A 19,648-nucleotide genomic window follows, 5' to 3' on the forward strand; every position below is an offset into this window, starting at 1 on the left:
GCAACACTTCACTGATTTCACGGTGTTCATTATTCTGTGTGGCTTTTACTCCTACCCGTCACTCATGAATGGCAGCATGTAGGTTCTTGCTATTGTGTACTTTGTCTCACACCATTGTTGATGCTGTGCGAGGGAGCAGGTGCATGGGAAGCGAAGGTGTGAGCCCAGGCAATGCCAGATAATTCCTCCTCCAGAGCCTTCAGTAAGGAACCGTCATTAGGTTTCTTACTGTCTCTCCAAAGTGGGGCTATGCTCTGCGTTTTCTCACATTAAAGGAACTTAGTGTGGAGAGAGGTTTCCCCAAAGATGGCAAACAGAGAGCCATTTTCGTACAGAGTTAACTTCCTCATGTAAATTGGTGCTTTTGGAGAGCCAAGTTCCCATGTTGTGCTCCATACTTGGGTAGAGGTTCACTGTTATATTTATGGGAAAGTGGGAAGTAAAGCCATCAAAGGATCCCCAGACCTCATAAAAGCAGAAGGTATTTTGATATTCTCGTTTAGTTTGCTATGGCCTTAAATGACTGCTAGCACAGGATGTTGGGGCTTTTTCCTAACTGCACAAAGAAACACTGTATTACCTATTGTGTAAGAACAGATGTACTTAAAAGAACAAGTGCACATATACAAAGTAAGAGGGAGGTAAACTATTGAAGTGTCTCAATTTTCAGATTAGAGGAGAGATTTTTGTACCTGTACTAAGAGCAAGTAGCTGCATAAATCTCCGTAGTGAACCAGAGGAGGGAGGAGCCCTTTTCATTGTTAGTTGTACACTGTTAGTGTTAGTTGTACAGTGTTAGTACATTGGGCAGCTGTGCTGCCTTCCTGATGGGGCGTCCTGCTGTCTTCTGCAACAGAGAGTAACTGAGGTTACCTTACATGCACTGTCTTTTGGACACCTTGAAAAGAGCTTTTAGCACTGCCCACAGCTGCAGAAGAGAATGAGACACTTAAGGTGTCTCATAGCCAGGAGAAGGAAACCACAGGCCTGAATGTGTTTTGTCAGTTCTCAACAGCGTTCAGGTCTACCTGAAAGTTCTCCCTCCCCCAGCAGTTGTGCACCTCTGAAACCCATGCTTTTCCTCACAACTTAATTTCCCTTCAGTGTTTCTAAAGCCTACTCCGTGTGGTTTTGTTATTGTAAGAATGCATTTAATCCCCTTTTACTGTGTAATCATGATGTTGTACTTCAGCAGTAACACCTCAATTATTTTTGTTTGTTCTTCTCCACATGCCGTTGCCCTACACAAGTAATTTGCCATGGGAAGTTGTGGCACTGCTTTCTTCACAAGATCTCTGTCACACAGCAGCAGTTGTTTAGGCTCATGTTTCTGGAGTGTGGTTTTTTTGTAAATGGATGTGATTTCCAGAAAGTATTGAAAACTTTCAATCAAAATTAATTTGATTGTTAACGTTCTATTGCTGGTTCTCAGGGTGGCCCCGCAAAGAAGGAAAAATTCTATGCAAATGAGGAGAAAATATTTCTTCCGGTTATTTCAGTGATTCAGAAGTTAGGTTCACCTGCCTTAAAGAATATAAAGGCTTGAGGGCAAGTGAAATTGCACAGTAGTGTAGTGTTGAAACAGAGCAGTAAAATGAAGGCATTTTATTTGATGTAAGAGTGTAAATGATTAGTCACAATCTGAGTAGAAGAAAATGTATGGATTCGCTCTGTCTTTTATGTGTCTATGAGATTTTACTCCAAGTATGTTTTTCAGCCAACCAGCCACTCTTCCACAAAATCAAAGAAGACTTGACGTTGCTAATATTCCAAAGATTCAAGAGAGAAACTGTATTTGGAGTTCAGTTTGTTTTCACAAAGAAATAAGTGTACAAAGTGTACAATGGCTTTTGAATGATGCTTTTTAAAGACTCCACTGAAACATAATTGAGATTGCTTGAAATCGACATAGCATTTTCGTTTGGTCTAGAAGTTTTTGTTTTGATAAACAGAAACTCTTATCCCTATCCAATAAGCAGGCATTTAATAGTTCAAAAATAGTAGTGGAGAGGGTTTACATTATGTTTTAATTGGAAAATATGAATGTATTTCCAAGCATCGCTTTGTTTATTAGTCATCCCTTTGAATACTTAATAGTTTAATAAAGTAACTTTAACAGGTCTTTCCTACTGTCAACCCCATGTGCAAGAGGTCAATTTTATTTCTGTCCTTACAGTTCCACATAGGGGAACTGCTTTTTAAAGGCAAATGTAATAGGGAAGAATTGACTTAATTTCTTCAGGTGCTCCTGGTTTTTTGCTCCTGTGCATCACAATGCCTAAGGCTCTGGGCTTACTGGGCTTGTCTGCTCAGGTTCTTCTGTGGAAGACAGCAGGGTAACATATTATGCCACTATTATACATGCAGATTTGCTTTCTTTTCCTATTGTTTGTTTGAATTTTCATGCATAATTATTTCACCCTTCTCTGGAAGATGTCAAGGAACATTAGTTTCTAGAAGTGTTTATATACAATGCTGCTGTTATAACACTACTGTCATTTAAGGAGCCTTCAAGAAAACACCTATTTTTAAAAAAAGCAAATTCACTATGAGAAGGGGATGAATCTTAAATACTGGATATTTAGAGATACTTACTGAGACACTGCAGGTGTACGTATTTCATAATGCTGAGTTATTTTTGTTGTTTTGCTGGAACAGGTCACTATTTTCAGCCTGGTTTGGTGCAGTTATTGTTTACTCTCTGGCTCTCAGAAGCTAAAAATGCTTATAGATATTAATATAGTTCCCTTCCTACAGGGTATCTAGTTTCTGTAGGTTAGTATGTTGTTGTCACCAGCTGGTGTCATCCAACTGCATGAGGTTTCAGATAATGTACACTGGGAAGACTAAAATATTAGATATTGCATAGACTATAGGTATATATATGTATTATATATATAATACAGATAAACTGTTAGACTTGTATTATCAATGCAAGTCTTCTTAGGAATTGCTTTTAGCCAATTTGCAGGAAAGCTTCAAGATCCTTTGCAATCGTGCCTGCCTTTATTAGCACATCAAAATATTTTCTGAATACTACTTTATGAAAGGTCACGTTTGAGAAAATAAAACAACATCATCAAGCTTGCTGCCTGTATGCTCTTCTTATGTAGCCTATGATCTTGGAAAAAGGTTGTCTTAGAGAGAACCACAAAAATAACCACACCAGAAAAGCTGACCAGAGGCAAGTACTGTCTAACCAATTGACATGGCATGATTTAGCCATTGGATGCTCTTTTTCTGCTTCTAGGGTAGGCTGAACTTTTTCTCCTCCTCACTACTAAGAATGAGCTGTTTGTTTTGTTTTTTAATTAATGCAGGGGTGGACCAGGCATTGCCACAAGAACGTCGAACTCCTGTTACTCCATCCTCTTCGTCTCGATATCACCGACGTAGGTCCTCAGGGTCACGGGATGAGCGCTATAGATCAGGTAAGTAGAACTGAAGTCCACAGAATTGGAATGAAAAGTTAAAATAGCTGGTTCTGTTCTTTGCTTCTTTAAAGGGAATTTTGCTGTAAGCTCATGTAGTAGCTATACAAAGAGAGATATTTGTTCTGTGAATAGAGACACTGCCCAGGAAGGCAGGGGTCGGTTTGCAAATCCAAAGTATATCTGGAATTGAATGGCAACAAACATGAAGGGCAGCAAGAAGGGCTTCTCCAGGCACATCAGCAGCAAAAGGAAGAGTAGGGAAAGTGTGGGCCCAGGAGGGCCCAGTAGGTCAAGGGAGGTGGTTGTTTCCCTCTGCTCAGCACTTGTAAGGTACATCTGGAGTGCTGGGTCCAGTGCTGGGCTCCCCATTACAACATAGATATGGACTGGACATACTGGAGTGAGTCCAACAAAAGACCACAAAGATGATTAGAGGAATCATTAAAGGAATTGATTATGAAAAGAACAGAGCCTTTTCTATGTGAGAAGAGGCTGCTAGGGCTGGAATTATGGAGAAGAGAAGGCTCAGGGGTTCTTATCCATGTATATAAGTAGCTTGGGAAAAGTAAAGAAGATGGAGCCAGACGCTTCTCAGTGGTGCGCAGTGACAGAACAAGAGACAGTAGGTACAAACTGAAATATGAAAAATTCCATTTAAGCATAAGAAAAAACTTTTTTACTCAGCGTGATTAAACAGTGGCACAGGTTGACCAGAGAGGTTGTGGTGTCTTCACCCTTGGATCTATTCAAAACATGTCCCCAAGCAGTCTCCTGTAGGTGATCTTGCTTTGAGCAGGGAGTTGGGCTGAATGATCTCCAGAGGTTCCTGTCGACCTCCACTAGTCTGTGGTTCTGTGGCACAGCTGGATTTTGTTGTAGTGATTCCAGTTTGGTGAATACCATGAAAAAAATATTGAACTTGAAGTATAGCAAGTTGGGCACATCATTATGCCCTAAACAGAAGCACTGATTAAGGGAAGATAAAACTAATTTCAAAGATTAACAAAAGGGTAAAATCTCATTGCCAAATTAATGGGATCCAAGTATCTTCACAATGTTGCTCCAGATACAACAAATGAGGGAAGTGGTTGGTTTATAACTGAAGGAAAAGGGGACTCTGAAACTTCTTTACTCTTACCTTTGAAGGCATAAACTGCATGTACTACATCTTAACTGGATGAAGGGTAGCCATGTTCAGCTGTTGTTTCAACTGCTGCAGTATTAAGCGTGCTTCTCAGATGACAGCCAGAAAGCCAAGGTCTGGTTGTCCAGTGCTACCTCTCTCTTGCAGCAGAATAAGGGAGCTATAGAGAGCAGCACCCATCAACCGCTGTGGCAGAGAAACCCTTGTGAGCTCAGAGTCGGGAGCCAGGGAGTGATGGTTGTGGAAGGCTCCAAGGAGCCAACTGTGGAGGTTCTGGGTTGTGTTTGAGATGCATCTTGCTGGATGCAGTCAGCAAATTTGTGTCATTGTGCTGACACAACTGTGGAAAATTACAGAGAACTCCTTATAAAACCTTTTGTAACATATCTCTGGTTCATTCTATTAGTCAAAGAACTTGCCAGTCCTACTTAAAGGAAAATAAAGTGATAAATGTTGGCAGAGAAAGTTAATTTCTGTCCAGACCATTCTGATAAATTTGAAAAGCTCCCTTCTCCTCTCAGAAACCTTGGGTTCACACTGTAGATGCTACCAGTTTTCCATGGAACAATGGTTGTAGGATCTACATAATAAGTCCTTGATATATAAGCTCCTAGAAGCTTCTCCCTCATTACGCTGATTGATTTCTACCCAGTGTTTTCAAACAAATGAAAATGCCACTCCTGAAATTGTCTAGTTTGTAGGTGTGCAACCCATGGTCTTCAGACCTCCAAGCTGTGATTCTCCAGAGCCATTCCATTCAAAAAATGCGTGTTGGAAGTTGTCTGCTTGAGCTATGCTTGCAATTTGTAAACAAAGATGGTGAGTCAGTTTGGAGATGAGCAAAAGGAGACATCATACACATCTTCCCTGTGTGCCTGTCCTGATACCCCTAGAGTGCTCTTGACTTGGTGTTGCAACTTCTTGGTCACTGCCTGCTGCTTTGAAAGAAAGGCATTTGTTCAGTGAAATGATACATAAGGTCCTGCCTTATGGAGTGGACCGTTATAATCTTATATATAAATAATAAAGACACAAATTTTGCTGCTGAGAGGAAAAGTAAGGAATTGAGTGCAAAGGGTTGCTTGTTAGTGCAGGAGTCTCATCTTAGGAAGGTCAGGAATACACTATAAATCCAGACCTCTCGTGCTGCTCTGAAAATGTCCTTGGTGTTAAACCTGTAAAGCTTGACAGTATTTTGGAGACTTACGGCAGAGCTTTAAATTCCTACCTTGACTGCTGTATAGCATGACTCCTCAGCAAGTCACTGAGCTCTCCAGCAAATTGGTTTGAACACCTACAGCGTCTTCATTCACTTCCAACTGTATGTAGCAAATGTTGATGAAGGTAAATGTAAACTTCTGTTGCAGTTTTGAAGAGTTCTGAGGTCATCTTCTTCAAATTTAAGTTTCAGAAGACCTTTCCTAAGATACAGTACCATGTTCCTATTCTGAATTTTGTTCTCCCTTTCTGTACATTGCCTCTGAGATCAGAAGTCTATTTATTTCTTGGTCTCATGACTCATACTTGCTTATTACTGCAGGTTTCAAACTTCAGATTTCTTTCTTGTTATCTTGTCTACAGATTCAGATTTGCTTCAGGTAGAAGTCTTTGTTTTGCTTGTTGTTTTGTTGTACTTAATACTTTAGTAGCATCTCTGCTCTGATCACACTCTGATTATTCGATCCTAGCTGTTACCCAGTTTCAATGCTTGCTATCATATTTGGCACATCTTCTTGGAAAAGGCGCAAACCAGAATGAATGCACAGTCTTTAACCAATAAGTAATTCACTTCTAGGAAAACATTTCCCTTCCTTAGTTTTTTTGCACCATTTATTTCAACTGACATCTGCAAACAAGTCCTCTACTCCAACTATGATCAAAGTTCTTTTCTGCCCCTTCTTGGTAAGGTTTTTCTAATTGGAAAACTAACATCCTGGAAGGCATCGAACTCTCATTCCATGCCTTTGCTTTTTACATAAATTTAGATGTCAGCAAAGATTGTTTAATGAATTCTCTTTGGAGACTCAAAATCATTGCTGCCACTAATGTCACCTTCAACTTATGCTCTTTTATTATGGAAAATGTCAGACTGTGACATTTTAAATACTTACCTATTTTTTCACTTCGTTCATTATTGTTGTTATTATTATCATCATCATCATTTCATTAATATTGTGATAGAACTTTTCAGCACTATTAGTTTGAAAACCTGGTTTCCATGATTTTTATGTTCTAAATAAAATTGACTCTGAGTTTATGGAAGCTTTTTTTTTCTTTCTCCTAAATATTCCTAATACTCCTTGTGTTTTAAGATAATTTGATTTTAGAATTCAGCCCACATTGGGAATGTAGTCTAATTATTTAAAACCAGAAAGGTTTAAATTTTTCTGGCTGCTTCTGTTTGTATGGGAAGAGATCCTGAACATTGTGTTACAAAATGTCAGCTGCTGTAATAGTTTTTCAGATATCTAAAGAAATGGGTAATGCTCTAAGTGTAGTAACTGCATCATTGCAGGGTTAAACTACATTATTTACTGTATAAAATGTGGCAGCTAGTTTAGCTGATACTAACTCAAAAGCATTTTTTATTTGTTTACTATTGAATATAAAACCTCTCATATTATTTATTCACTTAGAAACAGTATTTGGAAAAGTTTCCCAAATGTAGATTGCGGCAGTGTTTTTCTCGTAGCAGTTGCCATTCTTTAACCAGTGCCTGCAGTATAACATTATCTGGGGGCTTGAGATGACACTGAAGCCAAATGTTGCTGAAGGCTGGACAAGTATTTTGCCAAGAGGTTTTTCTGTCCAGTGACTTTTCAGCAAGTCAAATTAAAACTGGCTTACACTTGTCTTCTGTTCTCCATGCAGAATAGACATCAGCATCTGGTTTGATCTGGTTCAAGTGACACGACTGCGAAATCAGGCACAGACTTGAGTATGAAGTCAATAATGGTCTTGTAGATGTAGCTTCAGCTTTGTTTCCTTAGTGCAGTTGAAAAACTAGAATTCTCAGGTACTTTTGGAAGCTGCAAATCCATGGATTTGGTATAGTGTGTTGAAATAAGGAGATAGGAATTACTTGGTAGAGTAAAGAAGTAGGTAACCTGAATGGCTTAGCTTTCACAGTCTTACCATGCTGTCTAAATGAACTAATTAAGTCAAATAATGAGATGTTGGCCCTATATGTCTTCCATACAGTTACTAGGGACCTGTTTGCTCCCTGATTAGTACTGGCTCATTTTAACACTGAAATCCCTTGTAGAAGGACCTGAAGCTTCTGCCACCATTCGTTAAAATACCATCATATCAGCTGTCTTGCTCTTGGAAGAATGGGCTCACTGGTTTGGTGCTTAAAATAGTGATCTGTAACCTCTCCACAGTGCAGCCCTAGTCTAGCTCTAGCCCTGCTGCTAGAGTTTGGCCCCTTACTTGTGGCTGACTGTCCTGGTGGCCTGAGGCAGAGCTGGGCTCTACTGCCACGTAAAGGCTGCAGCGCAGTACAGCAGTGCCTGCTGCTGTGGCAGTTCCAAACCAAATATGCCACGGGTAAACTGAGCACATCCTCCTGATTATAATTTTTTTCCTTGATTGTGATAAATCTCCCCCACATCTGCATTTCTCAGTCATTCATGGCCTGCAGGGTTCAGAGAGCAACTCTTCTTCAGAGACCTTCAGCACCTCTTTTATCTCCTCTCCAGAGAAAAGTATTATATCCTTCCTCAGCTAGATGTTCAAAACATGGAGAAATGAAACATCAGGACCTTACCAACCTCATTTTTTCAAAGGGACACCTCTGTGGCCTTCAGATTATGCCAAAACAAAAAAGCTTCAGTTCTCCATCCCAGTGCTGAAAACCAGAGCATCTTCTCATGTGCCAGGACCTGCCTTTTAGTGATTCCACACCTGTCAGTAAAAAAAAAAAAAAAAAAAGAAAGGTATGATGGGAATACTAAAGAAAGTATGCACCAGTGAAAATTGAAAACTGAAAAAATCAACATTAAATTCTAGGGAATCTGGTGTAGTATGTTCAAATGCACATGCTTTTGTTAGAAGTCAGCAGTGCTTGGCTCCAGGATTTCTGCTGTAGAATTCTCCTCTGACGAGATGAGGATATGACAGACAGGTTTGGCCAAATAAGTGCCTTGTTTCTCCTGAGGTCTCTGAGAAGCCTTGAAGATGACCAGTTTTCTGCACTGCCTGGAGCAACTGAAGAAAAATGAGGCCGGTGAGTTCTAAAACCTGAGTTTTCCAGATGTCAGAAATGATGTGGGAAATAGCAGCATAAGTGAAATTGCACTGCCTCTATATCTAAGGGTTCACGGTGTCCTAGAGGAAAGACCAGCAAGTGAGAGCACATGTGCTACATGAACTGTTTGGATAGGTTTTAAAAGGCACAGCAGTGGATAAGCATAGAGCTGGGAGCCGAGAAATGGAGTGTTTTGAGAAATGCCATATGTGGAATCAGCATCTCTCAGCTGGTAGCATGGAGGAAGGATACTGCTGGTAGGGTTGTTGTGGTACCTGGACTCTCGGCAAGTAGTACCTCCCTTCTCCCGCTCAGTCTTGCTGATTTTTTCTCCATACATTCTGAAGATGAAAAGGAAGAAGTCAATCTGGTACACCATTCTTGGGGGGCTGCCAACCCCTGCCCCAGAGATCTCAACACTGCAGAGAACAGCTCGTTTTCCAAGCACACTCAGCACTTCTCTTGAAAGATGTTTAAATATAGGAGATTTTTTGAGATTTTTTGCTGAAACAAGTGCATCCTAAGTACAATTCTTCTGGCTCAGGTTCCTGAGCCACCTTTCCCACACTGTGGTTCAATAAAGAGAAGACTGAACAGCTTATGCTGTTTTTGCTTTGAAATCATTAAACTTCCAAACAAATCATCCCAGGCTGGGTTTGAGGGACATTTGAAATAAGGGAGCTAGCAGTGAAATAACGTACCCTGGAGACCCAAATCCTAGAGAGGAAGTTGGCACCAGGCACAAGGTAGCTGAGCAGCTCTGCTCTAGGAGGTTTGATATGTGCTGTACCACGTATTTGTTCTCATTTACCATGAAGTAAGTGTGTGTATGAACTGTAACAAAGGGGGTTGACATTTTGTATGTTTGCAGCTTACCTCATGGTGATTTAAAATATGTGGATAGTTTATATTTTGTGGGTTTGAAAGGGCGTTCAAGATCTCCTTCTGCAATCTTGCCAGAACGAACCAAAAAGAGTTATGAGAATATGAGAGCTGTAGTGCATGGTAGAGGAAAGGATAGAATGGGAAGAGTTGAGAAATCATTTTTATTGAACCCTTATCATTTAGCAATTCTCCAGAGAATAAGGAGGAAAATACCCAAACATGATGAATGTGCTATGTACCAAGATGGGACTGCCTATAAATATTAAGGTAGCTTGTCATAAAACAAAGAATTTGCTAACCCTTCATGTGAGTAAGGGTTACTTAAGGCATAGACACACTTACTCAGAAATCAGTTAATCTCCTATTTGATTTACCTCACTTACAAACTTATTTTCAATCTACAACTCAATCAGGGCAAAGAAGATCTTGAAGAAAAACTTCTGCAAAGATGTGATTTATATGACTGCATCCTTGCTTTGACCCAGCAGAAAAATTTGCAAGGATAATTGCAGAACTCTTGAGGAAAATTACTCAAGGATCTCCAGAGGAAAGAAATAGAAAGTTGATTTACTTCAGATTGCATAATAAAGGGGCCTGAGATGAAGTCACTATGTGAAGCTGACTTCCAGATTGCATTACAAATGAGATAATAAATAAATGGAGGGATGGAAATGATTAGTGGGAGGCCTATATGTTGGTTTTCTATTTCACTTATCAGTAGAGTTAATATAGTTTTAAATTTCAGAGTTTAGAGAAAAACATTTTAAAATCATCTTTATTATAATACTTGAAAAATCCAAAGTAAAGCAAAAACTATGCCTTTCAGCAAAACTAGCAGTGGAGTCATAAAGAGTTCAGTATGCTGTTTTGGCATCCTCTGCGTTGATCACATAACCTGTGTTTCACAGCCTGCCCATACAGCTTTCCCAACCTTTTACCTTCCTTCCACCCAGAATTATGGATTATGGCCACTGCCATCCAAAGTGGGATATGACAGCCATGCTTTTTTTCTTTAGAGTTAAGCTTTTTGACCACATAAGAACATACAAAGCTTTTAGCTTCTTCGTGTGTGCTCAAGGTGGACAGAAGCTGCCCAGGAGGTACTTGGCAGCAACTGAGTGATGGCATGGCACAGCCCTTTGCAGAGTGCATGGAGCGCAGTTTCCTGCACCAGTGGAGTTTGTTGGCTGCAGCATCCTAGAAAAGCCCTGCTTTTTTGGTGGGACATTCATAGGAGTGCAGATGTTTTTTAAAATGCTGACTTTTCATTGTCAGAAAATGTGCAGGTTAACAAAATTTGGCTCTGAATTCATGAAAAGTCAGCAGAATTTTCCCCTGTATATCCATGTATCCCCAGTTCCCAGTAAAACCAAAGGCCTGGTGTATATAGTTTAAACATCCCAAAGACTGAAACTTAGACACTTAAATAGTTTTTTTAAATGTAAGCAACAGTTTATTTCTGTCAGTAACCTCCACAACCCTTGTATAAATGAGTGTCATCTTAGACCAGATGTTCTTGCATTCAGCTGAGTATTCACTATGTTTGTTGGGAATGCCATATTTCAAAATTAATAGCACACCTGCTTGCAGCTGAAGAGAAAGTAGGTGTCACAGTGACCGGGCTATGTGCTTTCTTATTTTAAGGAAAGCACATAGCTCGATCTTTTCTGTCTTAATCTTACCCAGAGAGACTGCAGAAGTATTCTGAGCCTGCTTCATTATAGCATCACCCCCAATAAAGATCCATTATTATATGGGCTCACTTACTTTCACATTCCCAGGGGTGAGATGATTTTCCAAAGACTGATCTTTTTTGGATGAACACAACAATTTTATGAAATCACTTGCCCTGTATCTGCCTGAAAATAAGTCAGTGCTGTCAGCCCAGAATAATCAAAAGACAAAGCCTAACTGTAATCTGTTGTGATGATACCACATTTACTGTGTATCACACTATTTAGTGTGTCCTGATTGCATTTCCAGTAGATGTAGCTACCAAATTATCTCTACTCAGAGTATGTACAGGCTACGTATTAGGAAATGAATTCTCAGTATATCCTTCGTTTCCATGGTAGCTACAACAAAGGTCTGATTAAACTCATAAGCAACTTTAATGCTTTCAACTACTGGTTTCCTGTAAGGCACAATTGACAACCTTTCCTCTTTATAATTAATTAACATACTATTGCTATACTTAGTGTTTCCTTATCTAGAATTTTCAGCCAAAATTCACCTTTGATAGTGCTGGTCTGATAGTGCTGTTTTCCCGTAGTATCAGTTGCCTCCCTGTAACAACTCCAGAGCTGTTAGGATTCTGCTGTTCTTGCTTTGATGTAGCAGTAACTGCCCGTGCTCCTATTGATTCCTGCAAGCCACCTCTGCCTCTTCTTCCAGCTGTTTTTCTTGATGCCGTCCACAGCTGCTGGCTTCCCTGAAGCAAAGACTTACTTGTGGTTTTACTTATTTGTTAAATATCTGACTTCAGAGTTGATCCTCTACTGCAATATAAATAAGACATAAGTATGTTTTCTGTGTGCAAAAATAACCTCTTCTTAAAAATCCTGTGACATTCTCATTAGAGACTCATTCTTGATCTTAATAATCTGCCATTCTGTAAGCAAGTCAGTTGTGTTTGTGAATGATCTCATAAAAAGCAAGGATGCTAAACCTTCTCAGATTCCTCGGGCCTGTCTTGCTCCCAGTTGTATCATCATGTTACCAGGAACTGCTACTAAAGAAAAGGGAGAAAGATTGTTTCCAAAGGCTTAATAAAAAAAAATGGATAAAAATTGCTCAGGAGAGAGGAATTACCTAAGGCAAAAGGAACAAGCACGTGAAATGGATGAATTCAGATCACATCTGGGTATGTCTCCAAGCAGTCTTACTCTTCCAGGAGTAAGTCCCTGAAAGGAGGGATGGAAGTACCATTCCTTAAGAACTGGAAAGCTAGGCTGCAGAAGATGGTAGGGACTCTGTTAGATAATTTTGCATCTGTACAGCAAAATCTAGGCAATAGTTTGTTTTTCATATTTGTGTTTCTTAAACAGTGGGGGATTCAGTATCAAGGCTTTATAATTACTGGGAAACTAAAAACACAAGCAAAACCAACAGAAGGAATGCATTTTATCAGAAACATAGGTAGAAACAGACTTGTGCTATCTTGATTCTAGCTATGCATGACTCCTGTCTACAGCCAGTCTAATTTCTTGTCTTAAAAAGAAACAGGGCCGCGGGATAAATTAGATACAAGAGAACTACGTGACACACAACTGCAAGACCTGATTTAAGTACAAAAGAAAGCACTGTTTTTCTTTTGTGTGCTGAGGCATTCTATGCGAGGGGTGCAAGGAACAGTTTTGTAATGTGGTAACTTTAATGTAGCTGATGCTTATATGGGAGGAGCACCCTGTTTCGTGATCCATGCAGACCTAACACCCAGATTCCTGATCCGTGAGGAGGTATTACTTTGCTTGCAGTATGTTGAGTGCTTGACATGCCTATGGAACAAATGCAGCTAATACTGAATAAAGGAAGCCGCTGAGGCATGTTAAACTTATATTGGAAAAGAATTTTAACAACCTGTCCACACAGAGAAAGAATGCAGCTGTAATGTGTTGAATACGTTTTTGTTTTTTAAAAAAAGAAGAGCTGAACAAAAAGGAGCAAACTCATCCTGCTAAAACTGCAGAAGTCTGTGGGAAGACTAGGAATATGCAGCATATTTCACATGTCTCAGTTACAATTCATAGCTTTCAAGGACCCTGTATCTGGCCCAGCTAATGAATGTGGCATCCCTGGGGTTCATGGAGTGTAAAAGAAAGATCGAGTCAGGATTAAACTCAATGCCAAATGAGAATGTACACTTCAGAAGAGGACTCGTATAGCAGCTGTAGAGAAAGAAGAGATACCGCAGCATGGCTCCATATGTGAACCAGGATATGGCTGACCTTGTTCATCATACGATTGCTTTCATGCTTCAGGAAAGGAAGACTGATTTGCTTGTGGAGCTAATCTGAGTCCAAAAGGGTCATACATATTGTGTTCCCCAAAGTGCTTGGCTAGGAGACGACAGCTTGTCTTAGAGGAAAGTCACCACTAGCTCTAAGTAGCATATGTTTGTGCAAGGAGAGAAAGTGTGTTCTCTAGAAAATACTTCTGTAAAAGTTCAGAAGAAACTTTTTGTACCCCAGAGCCACTACAAACCAGACTAAAACTCCTGGCCAGGCTCTCTTTCTGCTTGCCTGCCCTTCTTCTGCGTAAATAAAAAATTGTTGTGTTCTCCAGAAAATGATCAGTTTCCAGGCCATACACCATGTAAGGAATAAATGTTTAAAGAACACTGTGAACAGGAAGTCAACAGTAAGACCAGTCTGTAATTAACAGTGTTTGCTTGTGTGTTTCTGGGCGTTATTATTTAACCTCTGAACACTGCCTACCTATCCGCAGTTAATACAGTTCTCTCCCTACAGTTATCTCCCTAACATCTTCTGTCACCAAGTTCTTCCTCTTGAGAACAGGCTGCTTCCTCCCACATCATCATGCATTTAAATGAGCACAGGCTCATCCCTCCATCTGGGCTGTGCACGAACCACCAGTCTCCAGCTGGTTTATTGTGCCAGGGGATCCCCTTAGAGCAGCATACCAGCACAGGTAGGATGTTACTTTGTTCCGTAGAAACAGAGAGGTGGCCTTGTTTCTTTTTCTATGGGGAGTCAAATGCCCATGGAAGCATGTTGAACACGCAGCCATTAGATCACACTGAGAGAGAAGGCTGGTGGAGAACCACCATGGAGAACGTGGTGTCCATATCAAGCTGGTGCTATATAGTAATGTGTGTTGGTGGGTTGTTTTTGTTTTTTTCCTAAGCCTTTCAGTTAAACAAGGAGCACAACATTGTGCCAAGTTATGAGATAAACCAGATGAAAAGAGTGACTGCACTAAGCAGAACATCTCCTGGGAAATCTGAGTAACTTTTCCTGCTGATGGAATGAGGGATTTACCTCTTATTTGCAATAGACGAGAGTTTCTGATTTTACAGTGCAGTGGCCAAAACTATGGGTCATTGCTCTGGGAGTCTTAGCTTATGGACCCTTATTCTCTATGCAAATTCTAATTTCTGTGCCTCTTGTTTTGAGGCCTCATCTTTTGTTTAATACATTGTTAGCCATTTGAAGGGGAACTTTCTCTACCATGTGTTTGTTTTTACAGTCCACTTCCTTTGTATTTCACTTACTGACTTTGCTCCCAGAATTATGCTTGCCCTCTATATCCTGTTATAGAAAGTTAAAGGGAGAGAAAAAACAAATAAAAACGCCTGTATGCAACAGAGAAAAGACTGGAGACGGAGCTGCTTTGTCAGAAGTTTGCTAAGTATTATCAGGCAGCCTCTAAGAAATACATGTCAGGTTGAATGCTGAAAACCAGGTTGATAGCAACAGTATGGGTTAAACAGCTTTCCCAAGCATGTTGCTTTACTCTTTCCCATTTATTGATTCCTTAAATACAAACTCACAAATTGGATTCAATATATCATTGGCCAACCTGAAACAGAGGAGGACAATAGAAGATAAGGAACTGCACATTGGTACTGTAGATAGAGGATATTTTATGTTATGCTCTAGATCTTCTGTTGGGACTTTCTTGTGGAAAAGCCAGGTGGGAAGACTATAAAGGTTTTGTTACCTATAGGAGTGCTTTAAAGGGTCAGGACCTAGATTCGTTTTATCAGCTGTAACAGTGTAGTTAGAATGTCACAGACTTCTGCATGAAAGAATATTTCATCTAAAAGCATTTTCTTTCCACTTAGACTTGGGACTTTTTTTCAGAAGGTTTGAGTGCAATTAGATAAAGGTATATCTGTTTGAAACCCTACCAGAAATTTATAGTAGGTGAGAAATTGTCACACTATGAGGAAAGAGAAGAGAGGTGGGGTTTTGCTGATATTTCTTTTTCCTTTTTTACTGAAATCTCCTAATGGTGTTTCAGGACGAAATCTGCATACTTGAACTAATTTTTTCAGGAAAATTTAACCAGAAATATGTGTTTTAAGGCAATGCTTAATCACGATAAGATGAATTCAGTTAGCCTGAGTGTGCCAAAGTAGATTGAGAAGACAGTTCAAACACTTTTGTCAGACCTGCAAGGCAAGAGGCATCACCCTGCCAGAGATGGTTTGAGATTCTAATGTGATGTTCCCTGCTGATGCTCTGTCTGATATGTGGAGAACACAAACTGCTTTGTGCTGATGGGATGTGGGGGGAAAGATAGTTTTCTGCCCCAAAGAAGCTTGGATATGGCTTATTCCCTTCATTTTACTTTGTTCCAGTGTGTGTCACAAATGTGGTTTCCTTTGTTTAGTGAACAAGGAGCTTCCAGTTACTATTGTATAAGTTTCTGTTACAAGTCTCCTTATATTTTTTCAGTAGCTGCTAGGGACAAATTGTGTGCAAGTAGGGGGAGAGGATGGGTCACCTACATGCAATATGGTGGACACCATAGCTTATCTTTCACCGAGATAAAGGCAAAGAGCTACCACACTCTTGCTCAGATTGATGAGAAGCAAATCACCAGGGTCACCTTTTACTGAGGACTGTCCATTTTGATTTAGGTTTAAGTCCATGCTGCATAAAGCTACAAAAAGAGATTATTATTTGTATTTTGATTAACATTCCTTGTGATACATCAGCAAAGTTATCTTGTAGCTCAGAAAAGCAAAGCTAAAACCTAGAAAAAAGCTAAGCATGTGTATGGAAAATGCATACCTGATGCTTAAGTGTCAGTCTGGCTTTCCATCGCCTGTGATTTCTCAGTACTTTGGGACTTAGACTCTAGATATGAATGGCTTGAATGCTGTTCATGAGCTTAACAACTCCAATTCTAGAGAAGACTGCCAAAACAGGTTGAAGAGCATCTTCAGAACTCATCAGTAGGCTTTCATTCAAAAAGAAGCCTATATACAAACTATATAGGCTGCTACTCATTCTTTATCTTAGCCATTTTGTTATGTGCTTAGGAACTCTTCATGTAGCCAAGATTTTCACTCCTGAGAGAGAACATTGTGAAAAAATCTTTCATCCAAGCTTGACTGTTTCTGCAGTCTTCTTTTCCTTCTCCCCATAAAAGCTTGTAAGCTCTCACTGAGTCCCTGGACCACCTTGGGACTGCAGTCATCAGCCTTTTCTAGACACATGTTCTGTTTTCTTTGAAACCTCCATGTTCTGAGTAATGCCTTCAGAATGGTTGACCTTGTAGGCTGGGCTGGGAGCAGGTGTGCATGTTCCTTCTCCTCAGTCAGCTTCCTTCTTGTTTATTCAGTTTCTTATCTTTTCCATTGTTTTTGCTTTCCTGTGGGGGTTTCATGGATTGTATTTTGGGATTTTTTAGGAACCTGTACTTTGGTTTATTCCACAGTAACCCATTACAGATAAACATATCAGGCATGTGCTCTGTTAAGAAAACAGTTAAATTCCTGGACTCCCGTGGACTCATTTGAAAATCAAAACCCTGCAGAATGTTTCTAATTAAACTGATGAGTTTACCTATCAAAAAAGAAACCAAAGAATTCACAAGTGGTGATGATTCAGTGTCCAGCTGTCACAAAGCAATTGAATAATGATTTTCTGTCATCTGTCCTTTAAAATCTTTGAGTTACACCTCATCTCCCTCCTTACACTTACAGTAAAAGCCAATCCTAAGTACAATAACACTCAAAATAAAATGATTCCTCCTGTCTTGATCAGCAAAGTTTATTCTCTTCTAAAAATTGCTGTAGAGTTTTGTTGGTTTGAGTTGTTCTTTTCTGTTGTTTGGGGTTTTTTAAGGGGAAGCTCATTTTTAATGTTTGGAGTATTGTGTGCAGTTCTGGTGTCCTCAACATAAAAAGGACATGGAACTGTTGGAACAAGTCCAGAGGAGGGCCACGAGGATGATCAGGGGACTGGAGCACCTCCAGTATGAAGACAGGCTGAGAAAGTTGGGGCTGTTCAGCCTGGAGAAGAGAAGGCTGCGTGGGGACCTCATAGCAGCCTTCCAGTCCCTGAAGGGGGCCTATAGGGATGCTGGGGAGGGACTGTTCATCAGGGACTGTAGTGACAGGACAAGGGGTAACGGGTTCAAACTTAAACAGGGGAAGTTTAGATTGGATATAAGGAGGAAATTCTTTCCTGTTAGGGTGGTGAGGCACTGGAATGGGTTGCCCAGGGAGGCTGTGAGTGCTCCATCCCTGGCAGTGTTCAAGGCCAGGTTGGACGAAGCCTTGGGTGGGATGGTTTAGTGTGAGGTGTCCCCGCCCATGGCAGGGGGGTTGGAACTAGATGATCTTGAGGTCCTTTCAACCCTAACTATTCTATGATTCTATATCTAATTGTTTTCCTTTGAATTAAAACCAAGAATTTTCCATTTGTTGGGTAAGAAACACAAACTCTTAGTGAGCATGTTCAGGTGTGGGGTGAGCAGGTAGGGATTTATCCTGAGGACATAAAGATCACAAAGATTTCCATTGTTTATTTTGTTCGTCTGATACTTTTCACATAGACTCTACAGAAGATAAAATTGTTTTCTGGTTTGATGTTAGCATTGCAGTCTTCCTCCATGTTGGTCCATCACCTGCATGGCTCTTTTATCTTTTAGGCATGGTTTTCCAGCTTTGCTGTTTGCTTTTCTTGCTTTGCTTTTGCTGACATGCTCATCTTCTTCATGATTTAAAACAAAAGCAGAAAACAACTCACAGAAGCAGCTGATAATGTTTGTTTTCTTAGACCTGTTCTTCTCTGCAGTCTTTCACTGAGAGGTGCTTAAACCCTGGCAGAAGACAGGGAACACCATTATTAAAAATGAGACATTGCAGCTTATAAGAAGAGTGTATCATCTAATGCTTCTAGTCATCCTTCCCCGTTGTTATTTACAAGTTACTTTTACTGATGTGATCGAACCAGGAGCTTTTATGTAAAGATATATATACTCTTCTATTTCCTGTTGATCTTCTTGCAGAACATTGCTCATTCAGAGCTGCCACTACATCGACGCAGGAGTAGGAAACAGGCTACATGCTGCTAACCCAGCCCACAGCGGTGGTCTTCAAGCAGATTCAGCAGCAGCAGAAGTGGGATCACTCTGGATTAAACCTGTTTGCACTGTGCTCATACTTCATAAACAGGAATAGCTAAATTATGCACACAACTTGCTGCATTTTCTACAGCTGATAACGGTGACTGCTTAAAAGGCAACATCTAATGTGCTTGCAGTTGCGTGCCAGAGAGTCAATATGCAGCCAATGGGTCAGAAACCAGAAGTGACTTTTGTTGGCTGCCATGTGTTTTGCACACAGTCTCCTCATGTGTTTCTTGTTCTAAACAGTTGGGGCTGTTCAGCTTGGAGAAGAGAAGGCTGCGTGGAGACCTCATAGCAGCCTTCCAGTACCTGAAGGGGGCCTATAGGGATGCTGGGGAGGGACTCTTTGTCAGGGACTGTAGTGACAGGACAAGGGGTAACGGGTTCAAACTTAAACAGGGGAAGTTTAAATTGGATATAAGGAGGAAATTCTTTCCTGTTAGGGTGGTGAGACACTGGAATGGGTTGCCCAGGGAGGTTGTGAGTGCTCCGTCCCTGGCGGTGTTCAAGGCCAGGTTGGACGAAGCCTTGTGTGGGATGATTTAGTGTGAGGTGTCCCCGTCCATGGCAGGGGGGTTGGAACTAGATGATCTTAAGGTCCTTTCCAACCCTAACTATTCTATGATTCTATGATTCTAAATACACAGACAACAGTGCAAGGTAGTAAACTAAAGGCAGACTTATTTCAATCTATAGTTATGGTAACAATTAAAGAATTTACACAAAAAAAAGTCATTCAAACATGTCATTTGCACCTTTTAGAAATGATAAATGGCATTTTTCAAACTTTTTGAGGCAGACAGCTGTATATACCTGTGAAAGGTAGAG

At 40.3% G+C, this 19,648-nt stretch overlaps 1 protein-coding gene across 5 annotated transcripts in view; it reads left to right on the forward strand.

Annotated features, from left to right (window-relative positions):
* The window catches only part of DIP2C (disco interacting protein 2 homolog C), a 320,749-nt gene that overhangs the window by 184,450 nt on the left and 116,651 nt on the right, over positions 1-19,648 (forward strand). For all 5 annotated transcript variants that reach the window (XM_065666772.1, XM_065666777.1, XM_065666771.1 and 2 more), the window contains one exon: positions 3,321-3,431. In XM_065666772.1, coding sequence (XP_065522844.1) covers positions 3,321-3,431 — 111 coding nt within the window. The remainder of the gene's footprint in view (positions 1-3,320; positions 3,432-19,648) is intronic.

The sequence above is a fragment of the Lathamus discolor genome, chromosome 2 (assembly GCF_037157495.1).
Source record: "Lathamus discolor isolate bLatDis1 chromosome 2, bLatDis1.hap1, whole genome shotgun sequence".
NCBI lineage: Eukaryota > Metazoa > Chordata > Aves > Psittaciformes > Psittacidae > Lathamus > Lathamus discolor.